At 49.2% G+C, this 21,672-nt stretch overlaps 1 protein-coding gene across 1 annotated transcript in view; it reads left to right on the top strand.

The window, feature by feature from the left end:
- Positions 290-21,672, top strand: part of PDIA5 (protein disulfide isomerase family A member 5) — a 98,380-nt gene continuing 76,997 nt past the window's right edge. The window contains exon 1 of the mRNA XM_003132633.5: positions 290-508. Coding sequence (XP_003132681.3) covers positions 326-508 — 183 coding nt within the window. The 5' untranslated portion in view covers positions 290-325. The remainder of the gene's footprint in view (positions 509-21,672) is intronic.

Genomic DNA, 21,672 nt, shown 5'->3' with positions numbered 1-21,672 from the left:
GCAACCACTAATCTGCTTTCTGACCTTTGCAGGCTGTGTGATCTGGGTCAAATTACTTAAATTCTCTGGGTAGCCTCCTCATCCTCAGAGTGGGAAAAATAAAACTAACCTTTCTAGGCTGAAGGAGAACTATTTTCTAAAGTTCCAGGTACACAGTAAGTCCCCCAAATTAATCGCCTTTCCTTACTCGCTGACCTTGACCACATCGCACTTCACTCTGGCTTCTAGGTGGCCTGGGGGCGAAGTCCACGCCCCTGCTCCGCTAGCTACAAACTACAACTCCCAGCACGCACTTCTCCCCGCCGCCTCTCCCAGCGTGGTGCGCATGCTTTGGCAGACGTGGCACCGGGAACTCGGAGGCGGGGAGCGGCTGGGAAGTGGTGGTGGCTGCTGCACCCGGCGGTGCTGTGGTCGCGGGAGCCCGAGAGGGGACCGGAGCCGACCGTGGGCAGCGGCGGCGGGGATGGCGCGGGTCGGGCCGGCGTGGTTGCTGCTGCTGGCGGTCTGGGTGAGCTGTGGCGCTGGGGTCCGGGCCGGGACTGCACGTGCGCCCGGAGTGCGGGTCCGCGCTCCCTGCTCCCGGCCCTCCCGGGATGTGCGGGGAGATAGGTGCTTTGGGGCGCTTGGGCGGGGGTGTGCGCGCCAGGCAGGCGGGGACCCGGTGGCTGTGGGGGAGGCAGGGAGGCGGCCCCGGTGCCCTCCCAGCAGAGTGCTCTGGGGCGCGAAGGTCGGAGGGAGCCGCGGAGGGAAGCCGGGGTGTGTGTGGGGGGAGCTCGGGAGGTGCTGGTGCTGCACGTACAACTTTGAGGGGGCGCAGGTCAGAGGTTGACAGCTGGTTAGGGCCGGACGCCGGCGGCTTGCGGAGGCGCCGCGCCCCACACTCCGGGCCCTGCACCTGTGTGAGTACGGGATGGGAAGGGGTGCTTGCCACCTGCACCGCCTTAAACCTTCTTTTAAGGCCACCTAGTTCTTGGTTTAGGCCCTGGGCAGCCGGTAAACTGCCAGTCACCACTTGGGCCCCCGCAGGCCAGGCTGGGTGGGGTCTGGGTGGGGTCGCCGGGAGTTCTGCTCCTTCACCCAGCTGAGGCTAGCGCGAAGGTCTGGGGGAGCCACTTTCTGTATTGTGATTTGGCATATCGTCTAATGCACTTGACTTAGTTTTCTCATCCATGAAATGGGGACGCTTTAGATACTCCCCACCACTACCCCAGAGGTTGTCAGGAGGGTCAAATGAGCAATCAGAGGAGGAAGCTCTGTAAACTGCAAATCCATGTTAGAGTAGAGACTGGGTGGGGCCGGGGTGATGGGAGCGTGGGCTCTCCCGAGGAGTTCCCTGCACTGCTGCCGCCAGAGCATCCTTGAGAGAGGTCGGAATGTGTGTGTCTACAACACCCAGGTCCCCAGGTTTGGTCTTGGTGTTGCTGTGGGTGTTGATGGAATGATATGGCCTCCTTCCTCACCTCTCCTGTAACTTCTGGTCTCCCTTATTATAGGACAATCTTGGTTCCTTTTCCCCTGAAGTTTCAGGGAACTTCCTGCTGCTGGCACTCTCTCCAATGTAGATGTTCCAGTTTTTTAGCTTATTTTAATTTTGGGGGTGTAGCAAGATGCTGGACAAAACGTGAAGAGAAAAACTGGAGTGTAGATTGAGTTGCCTTAAACGCTTCAGTCTCTCAATACCCTGCCCCTTTGGGATCACCAGTGAGGAGAGGCCCTGTATTTTCTGGTTGTCAGGAAGTGGATAGGAAAGGAAGCTCCCTGCCCCCCCTAGATCTGGCCATTCTCCCTCCTGGAGACAAGTAGGGTGGAATAGAGTGGTATCACTCCCCCGAATCTAGGTGTCTTTGATGGTCTGTTTGCATTCTCTTCCCTGGAGCCATTTGGCCAGGCAGGACTGCAGGACTGTGCAGAAGGGCCATGGCCAGGACTGTCCCTATCAGGTCTTTGCTCTTGGGCTGTTCCTACTTTCCTCTCTTGTTCTCCTCCCTTTCCCTGCTGTGGAAATAAAAGGCGTGGGAATCTGAGCTGAAAGAAGTTTCATTCAGCAAACATTTATTTATCAACTGCATTGTTTGGCTGGCACCGGGTTGGATTTTTGGGTGGAGAGCAAAACACACATTGTTCCTGCCCGCTGGTGTTGCCTTGTATTGGGCGTGGGAGTCAGTCTTGTGAGTAAATAAAGACAGAACAGCCAGTGCTGAAGCGCTGGGAGCTCCAGTGAAGGGGAGCTGTCTTTAACTTAGAGGGAGGTCCAGCCATGACTTTCCTGAGGGGTGGGTTGAGCAGTTGAGCAGGGTGAGTGTGAGTCCGATAGGCAGTTGAGGTCGCTGGTGCCCTCCACCGTGCAGTGTGGAGAGCAGGTCCGCTTGCTTAGGGCACTGGAACCTGGGAGTCCTCAGCAAGGGCTTGGTATTTTCTCCTTTCCCCAGGCCCAAGGTTGGCTTAGCAGGTATGAGCCTGAGGTGTAGGGGCAGTGGTGAGTGGCAGGTGGACACCAGGCTGGGCTTCTGTAAACTTAAACTCAATGTCTATCTGATAAAGGCTTCCCAGGTCCTGGGAGTGAATGGGGTTTCTTGGTTCACTCAGTATTTACTGAGGGCTGCTATGTGCAGAGTGCGGGGCTGTGACCCAAGGGATAGAAAGAAGCATAAAGGGGTCTACAGAGATTCATCGACAGGCGGGTGTACCCTTCGCATTTTTTGCAATAGCAAAAATATGGGATGGCTTAAATGCTTAGCAGTAGCAGCATGTTTGAATGACTTTTGTCTATACCATGGAAAGTGATGTTTATAAGGAATAGTTGAATTTACTAGAATGCTGGGTTTATTATGAAAATATTTTATGATGGCTTGTGAAGAATATCTAAAGACATGGGAAAGTACTTGAGTGGGATAATTAAGGAGAAAAGCAGAATACAAAAGGGAATCCCAGGGTGGCTGAAGATGGCCATATACATGTTTGAGGGATTAGCAATGGATCAAAAAATGTTAACAGTGATTGTTTTGGAAGGTGGAGTTAGGGGTGACTTTTGCTTACTTTTTGCTTTTTTTTTTTTATTTTTTATTTCCCAAGTTTTCTATATGAATGCACATTCATTTCTGATTAGAAAAGTTAGGAAACGAACTTTTTGAAAAGTTTATTTTGGGGCCTCCCACCCTTCCACACTCTTCTGGGGTAGAAGGAGCTGCAGTCAACACTTGGGACAGGTAGGTTCCAGCCTTTCCAGGCTGGGTGTCTCTGCCCTCAGGGCCTGGGGCTGGGGAGGCCAGGCTGTCCTGTCCCAACCCCTGGGCCTGTCTGCTCCTTCCTGCTGTCCTGCTCAGTATCTCCTGGCAGCTGACCCTTCCCCAGAGTCATCCGCTGTGTTGTCATTAGTCTCCATCCAGTGCTCAGAATGTCAGAGCGGTGTCAGAGCTGGAGAGGATTTGACCTCACCCGGCTCAAAGGTTCCAGCATCCGGCCAAGGACCGGAGCCCATCGTCATCTGGGCTGTGACGATGTTTTCACTGGTCCACAGACAACTTGGAAAAATAGCAATAGTGAATGGCATTTCTTCATGATTCCAAATATTTTCAGTTTAAGAACTTCATTTCTCTAACATTTTGAAGGGGTGTGTGGGGGACAGTGGTTTATAGTGTCCTTTTGAAAAAAAAAATGAAAGCAGTGGTAGTATATTGTGATTTTAAAAAAATGCCTTTAATTGATACAGTTTATTTACATGTAAAATACACAGTGTTTTTAAACACATATTTAAAATTTTTGTTTAAAAATATATTGCACCAGTGTGTGAGCATCAGAAGTTACTGACCTAACTCAGCTCTCTTATAAGGGAAAAGTGAGGCTTCAAGACGGAAGGGACGCCCACTCCAGGGCACCCAGTTTGTAAAGGCAGAGCTGGGATGAAAGCCAGGCTCCTGAATGACAGTCAGCATCTCTGTCATCCCAGCCCCCACCTGTTTCCCTCCTCCCAAGCCACAGCTCGGGCCTCTGCCCCTGAGGGTAGCGTGAAGCTCAGAACCTGGTGGGACAATGGGCAGAGGTGCAGGAAGCAGCAGATGTTTGCCCTGCTGTCTCCTGCAGAGCTTTTAATGTACATGTATTTAGGTTCTATACCATTATATATTTAATAGGCTTTTGTGGGCTGGCCTGGAGGCCTAATTGCCATTTATAATGCTGTTTGGAACCCGGAGTGCACTTTTCCCACAGAAATACATGCATTACAGAGGAAGTTTGGAAGACAGAACTGGCACATAACTTGGGGAATGGCTGAGTACTGTAGGAGTGGCAGACATGGTGTAGCAGATTTGGGTGAGGGTCAGGCTCTGGGGCACCGAGCAACCAGAAAAGGGCCCCAGCTCACGCCTCACAAGGAGGGCAGACTCGGAGTTCCTGTCGTGGCACAGTGATTAATGAATTCGACTAGGAACCATGAAGTTGCGGGTTCGATCCCTGGTCTTGCTCAGTGGGTTAAGGATCTGGCGTTGCCGTGGTCTGTGGTGTAGGTCACAGACGCGGCTCAGATCCTGAGTTGCTGTGGCTGTGGTGTAGGCCTGTGGCTACAGCTCCGATTTGACCCCTAGCCTGGGAACCTCCATGTGCCACGGGGGGAGCAGCCCTTAGAAAAAGGCAAAAAGACAAACAAACAAACAAACAAAAAAAAAAACCCAAAAAAAAACAAAAACAAGGAGGGCAGACTCTGTGATGGTGGGGACCCTCCCTGTCCCAGTACCTAGCCCAGACCTGGCACACAGTCACCCCCAGTCTATGTTTGCTTGAAGGAATTAGTGTTATAGGTAGCGAATCCAAGACAGAAACATGGGCCATGAGGAGTGATGGGCCAGAGTGGGCGGAAGGAAGGATTTGAGTCTGGGACTGGGGAAATCAGGTTGGAAAAGTGGATCATGAAGACTCTTAAATGCCTGGCAAAGCTTTGGGGACCGATTCTGTAGGCAGTGGAGAGACATGATGGAAGCTGCCCTTTTAATAACAAGAGCAGTCAGGCCACAGTGTGGCGTTGGGTTGGAGTGGGAGAGACTAATTCATTTTCCCCAAACAACACTTCTTCCTTTTACTTTCTTCTCTGTTGTCTGCAGATGAAGTCCATTGTGAGGTTGTGGAAAGAACATGGGCTTTTAGCCAGGGAGACACTCAGGAGCTGTGTGGCCTTGGGCCCTACCTGTTTTCTTGTTTGTCAGTGGTGGTGATAATATCCATCTTGCAGAGTCGAAAGGATCAGAAACACTGCAGGAAGCAGCCCACACAGTGCATGGCACATGGGCCAGCCCAATAAATGGGAGCCACAGCGTGACCTCAGGTTGTTGAAGAAGGGGTGCCCAAAGCCAGTCAAGGGCCAGAGGAGTGTGCGTGGAGGCTGTGAGATGCAGATGGGGGAGGGGGCCTGTGCTGCTTGGCATCTCCCTGGCACAGTTCCTTGGAGTTGAGCTCCCGATCACTCTTTGCCCCTCTGCGCTGGGCCACAGCAGAGCCTTTGCCTATCTGTGGGTGTGTGTGTTCAGAGGAGTTAAGAATTTAAGCGCCCTGTGTTTCCCCTTTCTTCTGATAGTGGATCCTCTCTCCAGAATGGAGACACCGACCACACTGACTCCCTGGAGGGTTCGCCCCAGCTGTGGTTTTGTTCTGTGGGGCTCTTGTGTCGCCTTTGGTGGTTGTGGTAGGTTTTGGAAGCTATCTAAGTGACAGTGGGCCAGAGAGTGACCCATGGGGTGTAGGAGAGCCTAAGTTCTCCTTCATCACCGGACGTGGATGGTTTATTTGCTTCTGCCTTCCTCCCCCGCCCCCCCGAGGGACCTGGCGTCCCAGGTCTCAGTGGGAGAGGGAAGGAGCGATATGCTCAGCCACTGCTGGGCCCATCCTGCAGCAGTGACCTGAGCCCCTGGCCACTCATTCAGTCTGTCAGCAAGAATTATCAGACACCCGGTACCTTTGTAGAGGGCTTTAGAGTTTGCACAGTATTTCCACATATTTCGAGTCTGCAGTTTTGAGTCCCACATGAAGTGGGTGAGATAAGCTGGTTGAGTACTCTTAGCTCGAGAGAAAGAGATGGGTGGGTGGACAGAGAGCAAGAAGAGAGACCATTGATGGGTATGGTCTGGAACCAAGGGCACCTGAAAGTTTGAGCAGCCTCCTTGACAGGGGCTGGTTGCTGAAATAGCAGCACCAGCCACTTACCTGGGGGCAGGGCGGTCACTGAAGCTTGCTCTGTAACCCTGACGATGGCCTGAGTACAAGAGGAGAGGCTATAGCCAGGCCCTCACTGACTAGCTTTCTCATTACCCTCCCTGCAGAGCTCTAGATAGCTGTTCCCCTGACCACCTATGTCCAACAGGGCCTCTTTCCAAACACCACTGGATGACCGCTTTTTATTTTTTTCCGCTCCTTTTTTCGGCTGCACCTGCAGCATATGGAAGTTCCAGCAATGCTAGATCCTTCACCCACTGTGCCAGGCTGGGGATCCAGCTGGCAACGCCACAGAGATAAGCTGGATCATTAATGCACTGTACCACAGCAGGAGTGCCAACAACTACTTCTAAATAATTAGCTTTAACTAATTCACGGTCAGGTGGTGGGGGGTTAAACACTCAGAGGGAGGGTGGAGTTAGAATAGCCTTTTTGCATCTTTGTATTCCTCGAGGTCCTACTGAGCCCCTAGATGGATGGGCTCTCTGTTCCCAAATGGCCTGATGGTGGCCTGTGCCTGGCTTCAGAGTTTCCCATTCCTCACAAGTGGTTGGGGCAGGGGTAGAGAATCCATCGCCCCAAGGAATCCCCCCATTCCTCAAATCCCTTAGCACAAGCAGATGTCTTTATTTCATAACCAGATCCTGTAATCCTTGCCTTGGAAGGTACTAATGGAGATCTAGTAGGTCCAGGGCCCTACCCTGGGGCTTAAACCTAAAGGTGGTCCAGCTTCTGAGCCACGAAAAGGCCTTGGCTGGAAAGCTCTGTTGTTGGGCCAAGTAGGGCAGGATCCCGAGGAACAAGCTGGTTTGCTGTCATCAAGGGGTCTGACCTGGCTGGCTCCCGGGCAGAGTATTCTACATGCCTCTCATTTCAAAGGATCATGGATACACATGTCAGCGTCTCTGTGTTCATTTGTTCCACAGATCTTTTTTCCTTCCTTCCTTCCTTCCTTCCTTTCTTTCTTTTTCTTTCTTTCTTTCTCTTTTTTTTTAACAGATACTTCTTGAGAGTCTTTTATGAGCCATACATACTGTGCCAAGGCTTTGGGGACATAATCTTTTGATGGATACCATCCGTTCCCCCCCATTGCCGAGAGGGAGAGCCTCAAATTTATTATTTAATTCAGGTAGTAAGTGCTGGAAAGAAGTGTGAAATGTAAGAGAATGTGACAGGGGCCCCCAGTTTACTGCAAGAAGTCAGGAAAGACCTTTCTGAAGACTTATGGACCCTTTCTTAGAATAATGTTTTTAAATGTATGAAACAGAACGCATAGAATTACAAAGGGAACCAGTGATACTGAAATACAGATACCGAAATATTGTCGCAAATTATACAATAGTATTTATATTTTTAATATATCACGTCAGAAGATCTAGTGGCAGATTTGATGACTTCTTTAAGTGGTGATGAGCATAGACAGTGTTTCAGGTTATCTCAGCAAATCATCGTGTGACGTGAGAAAATGTGATTTCTGTTGGCAAAGTCACAGGCACTGCCAGCACTACCGTAATTGGTTACCTACATTCATAATGAAGGGAAGGCTAAATTTCAGTTAGAGATGAATGCAAATAAAGATGTGTTTCCCCATCCACATTCATAGACCCCAGTGTAAGAAAAACTCCAAAAAAAAAAAAAATTCCAAAACCTTGGAAATAAAAGATGATTTAGTAGCTTTCTAATGTTGCATCAGACCGTTGTCTAGGAAGCCCACCCAGGGGCGTCCCGTGCTCTAGGGAGTGTTGCTTTGCTTGTTATTTCTCAGAAGCAGAACTCTGTAAAGTCAGAAAGGATGCAGATGATTTCTGTTTGGTAGAGAAGAGAGACCCACATGCAAAACTTTGTTTGTTTTTTTTTTTTTCTTTGTAGGGCCATACCTGAGGAATATGGAAGTTCCCAGGGTAGGGGTTGAATTGGAGCTGCAGCTGCCGGCCTACGCCACAGCCATAGCAACTCCAGATCTGAGCTGAGTCTGCGGCCAACACCACAGCCACTGCAATACCAGATCTGAGCCACGTCTGCAACCTATGTCGCAGCTCACAACAACGCGAGATCCTTCACCCGCTGAGTGAGGCCAGGGATTGAACCTGCATCCTCACAAAGACAATGTCAGGTCCTTAACCTGTTGAGCCACAATGGGCACTCCTATAACATTTAAAAAATCTTTTTATTTTATTTTTTATTTATTTTTATTATTTATTATTTTTTTGCTTTTTAGGGCCGCCTCCATCGCACATGGAAGCTCCCAGCCTAGGTGGCAAATCAGAGCTGTAGCTGCTGCCCCACGCCACACCCACAGCAATGCTGGGAGCGAGGCCAGGGATGGAGCCTGCATCCTCATGGATGCTAGTTGGTCTGGGTTTAACCACTGAGCCAGGAAGAGAACTCTTTTTCCACGTATTCTCTTCTGACCTGGCTTTGTCATTTTAATGGGTCCCTTGTGAATGAGTTAAGAACACTTTGAAATATGTTCAATCTCTATTTGTACGAGAATTAGGTTTTTAACATTTGAGAATTATACCTGATCCTAGTTTAAGAGATACTAGGCAAGCAGGATGGGAAGGTGTGGCCCTCAGAAGGGGGATCTGGGCCCGGGGATGTTAATTTAGGGGTGCTGCTCAGCTGGAGGGAGTGCAATGAGAGTGTGGGGTGGGAGGAGAAGGTGGACTGAGGGAACCCAAAGAGCTTCAGCATTTACGGGATGGCGGAGGAGGATTTTCAAAAAAGATAGGACAGGTGGCCAGAGAGGTAGAGGGAGACTGAGGGTGTGCCATCTGGGTTTGAGAAAGATACTGAGCAAAAATGAGAAGGGGAGCTCCCTGTCTGGTTTCCCACGTGAAGTTCATTGTTGAACCTCCACCGAGAGACTCTTGGGGGAGTGGGGGCAGCTCTGAGAGGCCTGAGGAGTGGATAGGAGGGCAGGAGGGAGATGGAAAATTCTGACTGTGAAGGAGAGGGGAGTGGCTGAGGTCCAGAGAGGGGGTTTTTAAAAGATGGATTAATGGCCTTCCAACCTGCCTATGGAGCCAAACCACCTTAAGAGAGACTATGTGTAAAAATGGACTCCTGGTCTCTCCCGATCCATGAGATAATTTTCTTCAAGGGTAGAGCCCAGGAATCTTTATTTCCAAAAAGCTTATACTTACTGCTATTGTGTAGCTACAAACCACACATTTATAAGACAACATTGGTTTTATGTGGTGGATAGTATTTTGCTAGCCAGGGTTCTGCCCGTGTCACAAACCACAGACACCAGTGACAACTGTGAAGCATCCCCTGGCTGGAGCATGTGCCGTTTTTTGCTTTTCTCTGAAGGTGTTTAGGGAATTGAGTGCAAGCAGAGGAAAGATGGCTCAGGCTGTCACTGAAGCTCTTTCTGGTTGGTTGCGCCCCGTAGCTAGACTGGAGGGGAGAACAGGCCTGCTGGCCTCTCAGGGCTTGTTCTGGGTGGAGCTCTGGGGACTGGATAGAACTTGAGGGACGCCCGTGGGAAACAGGCACATTGACAAAGAGAAGAGCATCTAATCTGTGCCCAGAGACCTTGGAGGCCTGGCTCTGCCATTTTAGGCTTCACCCAAGTCGAGGTCCTTAACTTCTTTGAACCTCAGTTTTCACAGTCCTGAAGTGGGGATGGTGCCACCTCCCATACTACTGCAATTCCTGCAGGAACAATTATGCATTTTACATTATAACCAAGTGTGTACACGCATGAGCATGCACACATACACCTTTCCCCAAATACATAGTCTTGCTACCTATGGTACACACTGAGGTTTCCTATTTAATGTTTATTTTTATTTTGTTATCTTTTTAGGGCTGCACCTGAGGCATATGGAGGTTCCCAGGCTAGGCTCCCCAAGCTGCTAAGCAAGGCCAGCAATTGAACCTTCATCCTCATGGATAGTCAGGTTCATTAACCACTGAGCCATGACGGGAACTCTTCTTATTTAATGTTTGCTTTAAAAAGTGCTGGTGGTAACCCACCGTGACTCTGCTCTTGGGTTAAGGCCTGAGGGGTGTTACACACTGGTTTAGACTCTCGGCTTCAAGGGATTGAATGAGATACTGTGTGTCAGAGCTCGGATGTAGCCCATGGGTCATGATCACTTGAATTGTTATTTTCTTATCAATTAATGGAGCTTTGAGGCAAGGTTGGGTTTCCGGAGTGGGAATTCACCTGCTCTTCCTCCCCCCGACCCCGCTGCCTAATTCTCTGTCCCCTCCACCAGCTCTTCCTCATTAGCAGACCTGGCAGCAACCCAGAGCCCTCTTGGCTCTGGAAAAGGTTTTCCACATTAAAAGCTTTAGAGACTTAAGTCTTGGTTAAATGCACTGCAGTTGCAATTTCAGGATAAGAGAACCTGTTTTGATAAGCTCATGGATCAGTTGTCCTGCCCCTGACATTGGCCCTTGTTGATAGATGAGTTTGTGTTGTGGAAAGTTTGTGTAGCCCATGTATAAGATGTGTTGGTTTGTTTTTTTTTTTTTAATTTTTTTTTGCTTTTTAGAGTCGCACCCGTGGCATGTGGAAGTTCCCAGGTTAGGGGTCATCGGAGCTGCAGCTGCCAGCCTGTGCCACAGCCACCCGGATCTGAGCCGTGTCTGTGACCTACACCACAACTCAAGGCAGTGCCAGATCCTTAACCCACTGATTGAGGCCAGGGATCGAACCTGCAACCTTATGGTTCCTACTCAGATTCCATTCCACTACGCTATGACGAGAACACCAAGGTGTGGTTTTTAAAGGAAGCAAAATATAAGCCATGCAGCTGGCTTTGCATTTATAGGAGCAAGCAGTGAGGTGCGTGGCTTTAGGAATCCGTCTTTGCGTTTCAGCCCTGGTCTGAGTCTGTCAGACTTGGGTCCGAGTCATAGCACAGCTCTCTCCCACCTACTTGATGTACCACATGGAGCAAGTTTCTGACTCTTCCTTGTCTCAGCTTCCTTATCTATAGAATAGGTGTAAGGAGAGTAGCTACCCAGTTCACTGGCTGAGATAAATGAATTGTCACATAGCTGCGTAGCTGGCTCCTGGTCACACAACAAGCCCTCTCTACTTGTAGCTGTTATTATCATGGCCTTGTTCCTAGGCACTCAATGTTGGGATTAAAGTATCCTCTTTTGGGGCTGTGTCCCAGGCTAAGGGCTTTGCTACTTCTCTCTCTTTCTTAAGCGTATTTAGCTCCTCAGCTGCAGCTGATCAGGGGTCCACATCCCAGGGCCAGGCTCCAGGCTCTCTGTGACATGTGCACACACACCCATATGGCCAGGCTGTCTCTCTCTCTCTCTCACACTCACACACACCGCCCATACCCCTCTGCCCCACATGCCCCCCCTCCCCCACCCCCCTTACCATCCAGGAGCTCCCAGTGCTCATTTTACTTCAAAGGCTGCTGGGTGGTAGACATTTGAACTTGGAAAGTATTAGTAGTGAACTCTTCAAGCTTGGTTTGAGGTTTGGCCTTGACTCCTTGTGAAGAGTGGTATTTAGCCATGGTGACTGGTGACAGATGCTTAAAATTTGCCCATTGAAGGGGCATAAATTACCTATATTTAAAAATTAATGTTCTCTCGCTCTCTCGTCAAAGCCATTGTCGGTATGTGTTGCATGCAAAGTTCTTTGCAGATTCTGTATAATAGTTCTCATAAAAAGCTACACAATGTTGGGTGAGCAGAGGAGCAGACAGCTGGGAGTGAGGAAGGGCAGATAAGCACTGCTTCTACTTGGGAAAGGGCCAGGGAGCACTGGTTGGATGGCTGAGGGTATCGGGAGGCCTGTGGAAGGAGGTGGGGACAGCCAGCATTTGGTTGTGTTCCAGGCATCTCTTTTTTTTTTCTCTTATTTTAGGTCTTCTTTCCCTAACTCCAGTTTTGAAACAGACTTATAGAAGAGCTGCAAGAAGGATACAGAGGATTTCCATTTGTTATTCACCCAGATTCCGCAAATATTAACATTTTATCACATTTGTTTTTTCATACTCTTCCTTTGCATATATAACGTTTACAGGTGTGCTCCTCCTTTGCCCCATAAATACTTTAGTATTTCCTAAAAGGCAAGGACTTTTCTCTTACATAACCAGAGTACAATGGTCAAAAGCAGGAAGGTAATTTGACTTAGGACTCCATCTAGAATCACATGTTGAATTGAATTGTCACATCTACTTAATCTCCTGTAATCTGGGCCAGTTTCTCAGATTTGTCTTTTGGGACCTTGACGATTTGGAAAAATGTCCCTCAGTTTGGTTTTGGATGATGTTTCCCTTCAGGGCCATGTGTCAGGAGACATGTTGATTTGACCCATTGCTGGTGGTGTTAACATTGGTTCCTGAGTGTGTGTGTTTGGGGGGGGTGTTGTCAGGTTTCTCCACTATAAAGTTATGTTTTCTCATGGGGAAATACTTTGAAATTGTCAATTATTTCCATGACGATAGCCAATTAATGGAGGTTTTTTCTTTTTCTTTAAATAGTTGAGTTGGGCATGCCTATTATGGCGAGTTAGAAAAATAAACAAAGGGAAAAAATAAAATCTATCTAAGGACAAAGCCTTACTTTGGTGCATTTTGTCTTCCAGCCATTTTCTGAGCATAATTTTGTATATAGTTGTGATCATATCAGGGACATTTCGAATTCTATTTTTAAAAACCTAACATTAAAACAAATATTTTCTCATTGTACAGTCTTTGGAAACATCATTTAAATTCCTATTTTATTCTGTCTCATGGTTTGCTCTAAGTAGCCATTCCCCTGCTGTTGGATATTTAGGTTGTTGACAATTTTTGACTCTTATGAGTAGGACTGTATGAGTCATATGTCAGTATCTGCTCATTTCCTCGGGACACATTCCCAAAAGTGGAATTACCAAGTCAAGGAGCATAAATACTTTGAAGATACTTGCTTAATTGTGCCAAATAGCTTTCCAAAACAATTGCACTGGTTTAGACTTTTGCCAACATTGTATGACATTTGGGTGCCATATTTTAAGAGATTTACTAATGGTGTTTCTCAGCTTCTTCTTCTTCTTTTTTTTTTTTCTGAACTGTGATCCAACAGTCAAGATTTGTGTTGAGATTACTCTTCTGTGTTTGTGTTACCGGAATCCGGGTTCTTGTTCACGGAGCCAAAGAATGAACTTCGAGAACACACAGTCAGCAAGCAGGCAAAAGTCTATTACAGGAAAGCAAATAGCTCCCAGCACACACACTGGAAGGGGGAGGAAGAGTGCCCCTCTCTGTTGTTCGATGGAGGTTTTTCTCTCTTAAAGACAGGGGTACCAATGTGGGGTCCAGATATCAGTTCTTTTTCCCATTGGCCTTGTACAGTTTACCCCTATGGGGCCTGACTCAAGAGAGACTTTAGAGTTAGGGAATGCTCCGTAAGTTTTATGGTCCTTTTGCTCTTCTTTCTCCTAAACTTAAAGAGTCACCATTCTTTACATTCTTTTGCTGACAGTCAAATGTATAGGTCAGAGGTTAATTCCCACGTTGATGTAAAACAAATGTACTTACAATAGTTCATCTTCAAACAAGCAAGGCCACTTTGTCTTGATTAGTTTTTACAAATCTTAAACTATGGAGTTCCCATCGTGGCTCAGTGGTTAACGAAGCTGACTAGGAACCATGAGGTTGCAGGTTCGATCCCTGGCCTTGCTCAGTGGGTTTAGGATCCGGCATGGCCGTGAGCTGTGGTGTAGAGGCTCGGATCCTATGTTGCTGTGGCTGTGGCATAGGCTGGCACAGCTCTGATTCAACCCCTAGCCTGGGAACCTCCATATGCCGAGGGAGCAGCCCAAGAGGTGGCAAAAAGACCAAAAAAAAAAATCTTAAACCATGGACATTAATCAGGGAATATATCAAAGCTCATGTTCCCACACTGACTACTGGAATTATTATTCTGCCTCATTTGGAATTATGAAACTTTAGGTATTTATTTCCAAAAATAAATTATAGTATAATATAGCACTGTTATTATTACCCTCTTCAGGCCCTGACACCCTGCTCCTGGCACTGGCATAGCTCTGGGAATCATGAGTATGGCTGTGTCTGGGGAAGATCATTCAGGACAGTGAGAGATGTGGGGGCACATGAGGAATCTGGGAGTTTCATCTGCTGAATCCTAAGAGGGAATTTGTTTGTTTTTTTCAGAGTATGATAGGCTGGCAGAATGGCTTGGGATGGGGAGGAATTTGAACTTTCTTATGACTGGAGCCATCTAAGATGAAATGGTAGGACATGGACTTCTGTGTATTAACATGTTTAGTTTCCACAGCCTTCTGGGCTCCACTGTATTGAGCAGCCTCAGGAGATTGTGAGTTTGGCTCTGGAGGGCTACCTGGAAGCTGGAGATGGAATGTGAAGAAAGATGCTTTGAGATACTCCAACTGGAGCAGATGTTAATATTTCTTTCTAGTTAAAGAAAGCAGGCACTCAAGATCTATTTGCATGTGTGCCAGAAAACCCAGAGTGGTATTGCCTTAAAGAGATTGTTTATTTTACTCACATGGAAGCCTGGAAGAGGGGGTGTTCAGGGCCAGTATGTCGCTCTGTGGTATCAGGGACCCAGGTGCCTTCTGTGTTGGTACTCCACATCTTTAGCAAGTCCTTCCACCTCATTGTCACAAGGTGGCTGCTTAAGTTCCAGCCATCTTTCCACATTCTTGCCAGCAGGAAGGAGGAAGGGTCTAAAGACTCGTACCATGTGTCTATTAGGGACACTTGCTAAAAGTTGCCACATAACACTTGCTGTTTCAGAGGCCGGATTTTTGCCTTATGGCCACACTTGCTGCAGGGAAGACTCAGGGGTTTGACTTTTAATGTGAATGGCCACAGGCCAAGCAATTCAGTGGTTTTGGTTTCTTCACAAGGTGTAATTACCTCACAGTACTTCTATGGTAGTGGTCATGAGAATAGCTTTGCACAGTCTTACAATTGGAAAGGACTTTGGAAATCACTTTCAACCCCTTCATTTTTACAGAGGAAGATGTAGAGAAGGAAAATGGCTTGTCCAGGTCACATAGTTGGTAGATATCAAAGCCAGCACAAAACTTGGATCCTTGACTCTGTTTTTTCTTTCTTTTTTCCTTTTTTTTGGGGGGTGCACCTGCAGCTTGTGGAAGTTCTCTGGGCCAGGGATTGAACCCAATCCACAGCAGTGACAATGCTGAATCCTTAACCACCAGGCCACCAGGGAACTCCCAGCCCTCCGACTTTTTTTTTTTTTTGCCTTTTCTGGGGCCGTTCCCGAGGCATATGGAGGTCCCAGGATAGGGGTGGAATCGGAGCTGTTGCTGCTGGCCTACGCCAGAGCCACAGCAACGTAGGATCCAAGCCGCGTCTGTGACCTGCACCACAGCTCATGGCAACGCCAGATCCTTAACCCACTGAGCAAGGCCAGGGATTGAACCTGCAACCTCATGGCTCCTAGTCAGACTCGTTAACCACTGCGCCAAGACGGGAACTCCCCAGCCTTCGGACTCTCAAGCAAATCTCCAGCTCTCAAATACTCAGCCAGCTGAAGTTCTCTGCCCTTGGGTTCAGGTCATCAGTTTTTAACCTTGTTCCTGGATCCTTTTACCACCAGCTTCCTACGAGTCTAGACTTAGATTCTGACATTTCAAAACTATTTTGAGCAAAATGTGGGCTACACTAAATTAAACCAGTTTCTTCACAACTCCCAACTTTTTCAGGTGACAGAGCAAAAAAAAGGTCAAGTCCCACCTCCACCCCTTTTCTAAATGTTAAACTTCCGTCCTCTACTCTTCTTCCTTTAGCAAGTTGCTTTTACATAATTGAATACCTCTGGCTTCACGATCTGCATTGAAGAGCGAGTCTGTAACAACAGACAGCCTCCCGGCTATAGAGAATGTGAAGGTGCTGGCACGCACCCCAGAGATCCAGAGCTTTTTAAAGCTGAGGGTGTAATGGGGCAAGGACTGTTCTCCCTGCTATTTTCCAGAATTGTAGGACTCTTCATGTCCAGCCTGGTGGTGATGGTAGTTGAGGTTAAGTGAAGCCAGAGGAGCCTGGGCGTGTGGTGTGTTAGAGCGAGTGAGAGCAAGGCCGAGAGGCACCTGGACCCCTGCACACACCTCTCATTAACAGCAGCTCTGGGCTACTTGCCCTGGGACCCTGGGACAGGTGGCCAACAACAGGGTGCTCTGGGCAAACAGGAAGCAGAGGGTTAGTGTAAATCCCTGCTGGGACCCTCCTTGCCAGGGCATTCTGGCAGATGTGGGCTTTTCCTGGCTGCTTTGACAGGCCTGGCCTGGAAGGAGGTGTTCCTTCCAAGGTAGTCCACTTGGGTTGCTGTGAGCCCTGGAACTTGTCCAGGGAGCTTGTGAGGTGGAGGAAAGCAGGCTACCTCTGGCCAGAACCTGGGAGGCCCAAGCACTAGACCTAGCTCTGCGATTTGACCTGCTGTGTGACCTTGGTAACTAAGTGAACCACTGAGCCTCAGGTTCCTAATCTGTAGGATGAGGCTAGTGCCCACTCATCAGGTTATTGTGAGGGGCAAATGGGCACAAAAGCTGGGAGGACCGTCCTCCGTGTGCTGCATGGCCTGTTGGTCTGGGTCGCTGTGCGGATGGGTGCTTATCCTAGGTTCTGATGCTGGATGTGTGTACATGCACGTTTCTTCCTGCCTGGACGTGCTGTTTTGCTTAATTGCAGGCAAGGCCCTAGAGAGGAAAAGGTGGTGCCTGTTTACTGGTGTCCTTGCTCTATCTACGGCGTGTCTTGCTAATAGTGTTAATGCAGATTAATGATAATTATTATGTACTTCCGTGTGCCAAGCATTATGTTAGGTTCTCTATGTACTTCTCCCCCTTATTTAATCTTCAGCCAACCCCACAAGGCAGGTATCAGGATGAACTTCTCCACTTTACAGGTGGGGAAATGACGTTCGCCTGCGATCATCATGCTATCGATGACGGTGCCTGGGTTTGACCCCTGGTCCCTCTGTCCCCAGAAGCAGAGGGGTAGGGAAACTACAAAGGGAGGAGATGAGAGTGAGCTTCTGGGCTGGAGGGTGGTTTGTCTGGCTGGCCCTGAGATGGCCAGACACCTGTTAGGAGAGCACTGCAGGGAGTCTGGAAGGTGAGGGGAGAGCCCAGTGTCCCCCATTGCCTCCAGCCATAGTGGAGGTTGGGGGCGAGGAATCTGCCGGGCACCCTGGGTGCTTCTCCCAGAGCACCTTGTACTCTGATGGGGGAAGGGGCTTGGGGTGGGGTGGGGGCTGCCATTCTGATGGAGGGGCCTGGTGTTCTGAGGGGGGTATTGTGTTGTGACAGGTTGGGGGCTGGGGGACTGGTACTCTGATTGGGGCGCACTGAGCCATGCAAGCACGACCTGACTTTGGGGGCCTGTATTCCCCAGCACAGGAAGGCAGCCATCCTTGTTCAGCCCTGATATAAATACTGTTAAGGCTGGGGGTTTGGGAACAAAAAGATAGCAGTGATTGGGGGAAAGTCAGAGGAGTTTGCCTGGTGAACAAAGGGGATTTTTTCTGTTTTTTTCTCTCCTCTACCTCCAAGTCAAAAGACTTAGAATGTCAGGAGCCTACCAAACCCAGAAACAGTTTCATGGCTGGCTCCCTTCTCAAGCCATTGCCCTATCTCCCCACCAACGACCCCCCCCGCCCCCCACCGCACCACTTGACAAAGCAGAGTGTTTATGCATCATTAACATTGTTATTGTTGCCTTAGTTTTTGTTGTTAGCAAGGTTTGTGGCTTGTGACTTATGAAGTCAGCAGGAAGGCTCTTGGCAAGGCAACCCAGGGCTCAGTGGAGCTGCACCTTAAGAAAAGGCAGGCGCATGCTCGCTGGAAAGGTTAAAAGAGACAGGAGTGGAGGAGAAAGGAGAATGTTAAGTGGCTGGAGGAGAGTCCCCTTGGGTTTAGGGGAGGCAGGAAAGGGCCACTTCCCGGCGGCTACCGTGGTTGCTTGCTAAGGCGGGGGTCTCTCTGAGGCCATACACAGGGGTCTTTCACCCTCAGAGATGTTCAGCTGAGCATCTTAGCTCTTTGCACACCAAGTCCTCTGGGTCCCTCCAGATCTACCTGTCCCAACGGTTTTCCTCTTGTTCTCAAATTTTCAAATTCTCTCCCAGCAAATCCTGCCTCTCCCATGCCCACCAGTGCCTATCTTCAGTGGAGGCAGCCCATTCTTCTCCTGACCCTGTGCTCCTCCTGCCTGGGCTGTGCTTCTCTGTGCAGCCTGGCTTCTGACCGCCCACCCCTCACCAGGAAGTTCTCCCTGGGCACTTGGCCCTGGCCTTTGCCTGCAGCTCCATCACCTGATTTTCTGTGTGTCTCCTCCCTGTCTGCTTTGACATGTTACGTCCTACCTCCTTCCCAGCCTTTCTCTCGGTCCTTCCTCCTCCTCAGTTGAGGGGTTTCCTGACTTCTCCCTCTGCACTCTGACCCTGAGACTTCTTTGACCTTGTGGCTCACCCTCCAGCCTGGAGGATGTCTGCAGTGGGGCGTCTACTTGTTCACAGGTCTGTGCCTAAGCTTATCATCACCTTTCTCAACATAAGACAAAAAACCCTCTTCTGCTGCTGCTTCCCCATTCTTCCAGTTTTGGCTGGCTCTTGTTCCATTTCCAAGCGCAGAATCCTTGAGGTCATTTTAGCCTCTCCTCTTTTCTTTCCTTGCTTACATATGAATCGTCACTGAATTATGTTGTTTTTCCCTTGAGGCTCTTGAATTGACCCATTTTTCTCCACTTGGGCAGCCACTGAGCAGATCCCCTCCAGCCTCTTGGCGACTCCTCAGTCTGAGATCCTAGCCAGATGGGGTTTCTGAGCTAGGCTTTGAGGACCCCACACCCCATCCCAGCCCGGCCCCACCTGCCCTCTCCCACCACTCTCCAGCCCAGGCCCTCCCTGACTGCCTTGGGTCTGTCTGGCTTCCACGGTCCCTTCTGGGTCTCCCAAGAGCTGCCGTGGGGGAGACTCACCTTGGAACATGCTCCCTGCGGGGGAGACCTCTGCAAAGGTTCAGTGTAGCAACCAGTTTGTTTCTCATGTTTATTATTATGCTGGACAGGCATTTCCTCAGGGCTTTCAAGGGGCCATGTGCTCCTGGTCTAGGGAGTTTGGGGTAGGGCTGGAGCAAGCGGAGAGAACATGGACCATCCATAAAGGGTTCTTGACCAGGCCGGCCACAGAGAGCGCTGAGGTTAAGCCCAGCAGCAGGGTATTTCTGGTAGAGCTGACATTCGCTGCTCTGCGAGGGTAAACGCTGCCTCAGAGGCCTTGGTAGCTGGCTGGAAAGTGGTTTGTTTGCTCGGTGGGTGGCCACTGGTTAGATGACCTGAGGGATTTGCTGGGCTTTTTAGGAAGGAAGCTGTGGCTGGCTACGCCTTGAGACTTGGTGCTCTTGTGGTATCTGCTGTAGACACTTTGCCGTCGCTTAGCCCAGCTGCACACTGCCATGCTGCCCAGGCAGGTGGGCACTAGGTCCACCCTCCCTTCCCCTTTCCTTTTCCCCAGTGGAGAAGCGCAGGTGCCTGCCAGTCTCAGGATGGCTGGTCTCTGGGTCCGAGTCCCGAGGCACTGAGCAAGGGCAGTTGTTTTTCCTGACTGACCAGGTTATTTGAGGATTAAAACCAGCAGCGTCAACATGTTTTTCCCCACAGATTCTTTTCTTTTTTCCCTTTAATCGTGTGCATTGAGCTATGGACTTTTTAATCTGAAGTCCATTGGCTCCCTGGGAGCAGTGGAATAACCTGTAATAATAAGGGGGAATGAACTTCTTTTCTGGTGAGCTCTCAAGGTCCCTGCCTGAGGGCAAGGGGTCCCTGAGCATTGCGGGGGGTGGGGAGGTGAGGGGGTGGAAATAAGGGAGAACTCATTCCTCCCCTCCTCCTCCTGAGGGTTTTACCCTGGAGAGAAGGCACCGTTTCATTCCAATGGCAGATTATATTTAGAAACACTAGACTATGGCCACATTTGTGTCTTCACTCTGCTGAGATGGAAATTGGTATTATAGATTACAGTAACTGATACCGCTAGTGCGCTTTATGATTTATAAAGCATGTTCAATAAGTTATCCCATTTCATCCTCACAGCCGTCCCACGAGGCGGGGTATCATTAGCTCCACATCAGATGTGAAGCACCAAGCATCTAGAAGGTTGGGTGGTGTTGCCCGGGCATCTTAGCTATTGAGTGGTGGAGCTCAGACTCAATGCAAGACTTCTGGCTACAAAGAGGCAGTGGCTTGAGAGGGCCTGGGATCAACTAGAGAGACTGGAGTTCAGATCCAGACGCTGCTTCTTCTTAACTGCGTGACTTTGGTCAGATTATTTACCTGATCGGTATGATTGAGCACAATGAATCATCTGTCGTTGCCTCTTTTTATTGACCACATTCCTCCGTAATCCTCTCTCCTTGTTCCATCCTGGGCTGGCTGCTCTGTAGGATTCTGGGATTTCTCATCACCATCATCTTCTTTGCCTCTCTCTTCTTTTAGACCCTTTGTTTCCTAGGGTCCATAGCTTTCTCATTTTTTATTTATTTCTTGTTTTGATGGAGTATGAGTTGCAATAGCATCCTGAGAAAGAGTATATTGGTGGTAAAATTCTCACATCTGAGATCTTTTTATTTTTTTATTTTTTGATTTATAGGGCCGCACTTGCGGCATATGGAGGTTCCCAGGCTAGGGGTCTAATCAGAGCTGTAGCTGCCAGCTTACGCCAGGGCCACAGCAACGTGGGATCTGAGCCGTGTCTGTGACCTACACCACAGCTCACGCAATGCCGGATCCTTAACCCACTGGGCAAGGCCAGGGATCGAACCCAAGTCCTCATGACTCTAGTCGGGTTCATTACCGCTGAGTCACAACGGGAACTCCCAAGAATTCTCTCATCTCTTGCTTGGGGGAGTTAGACTGGCAACATTCTGGGAAAAGGAAGAGAGATGCTGGGGGCAGGGTCTTACAGGGGATGGGTGACTCAAGTCATTTTGTCCATACTCCCTCCCACCTCTGCCTGGTGTCTCCTGGCAGAGCTTTTCTTATTCGATCTCTCTGGCTGGTAACGGCTAGGGAGTGTTTTCCTTTGGCCAGTTGTGCGGGCTGGGTGACAGGATCTGCTGTGTGACTCCTCTCTGTTCGTACCTTTAATAACCTTCCCTCCCCCGCCTCTGCTTCCAGCCCACCTCTCATCGTACCTGCGGAGGTGCCTGGTACCTCCAGGGCTTAAGGCGTTCAGGGTTTTCTGTGGGAGAATTGTCTTGTTTCCTGCTAGCTGGTTTCCCAAGATCATTGGCTAAGTGAGGAAAGTGGAAAACCAACCATACCCATCTTAAATGAGATCATGTTAAGAGGTGATCATACTTCTCTGTGGATTTGGGGCTTGGGTGCTTTTAGGTGGGGTAAAGTTTTCACCACGTTGCTCCCGTGTGTGGCATTTGGGTGCAGTGTAAGGTACAGACCTTGCCTTCTCTGAGAGGCTTTTTTTTTTTTTTGGGCCCCATAT

Source organism: Sus scrofa, chromosome 13, assembly GCF_000003025.6.
Source record: "Sus scrofa isolate TJ Tabasco breed Duroc chromosome 13, Sscrofa11.1, whole genome shotgun sequence".
NCBI lineage: Eukaryota > Metazoa > Chordata > Mammalia > Artiodactyla > Suidae > Sus > Sus scrofa.
The sequence above is the reverse complement of the archived record's forward strand: the minus strand, read 5'-3'. Positions and strand labels throughout refer to the sequence as shown.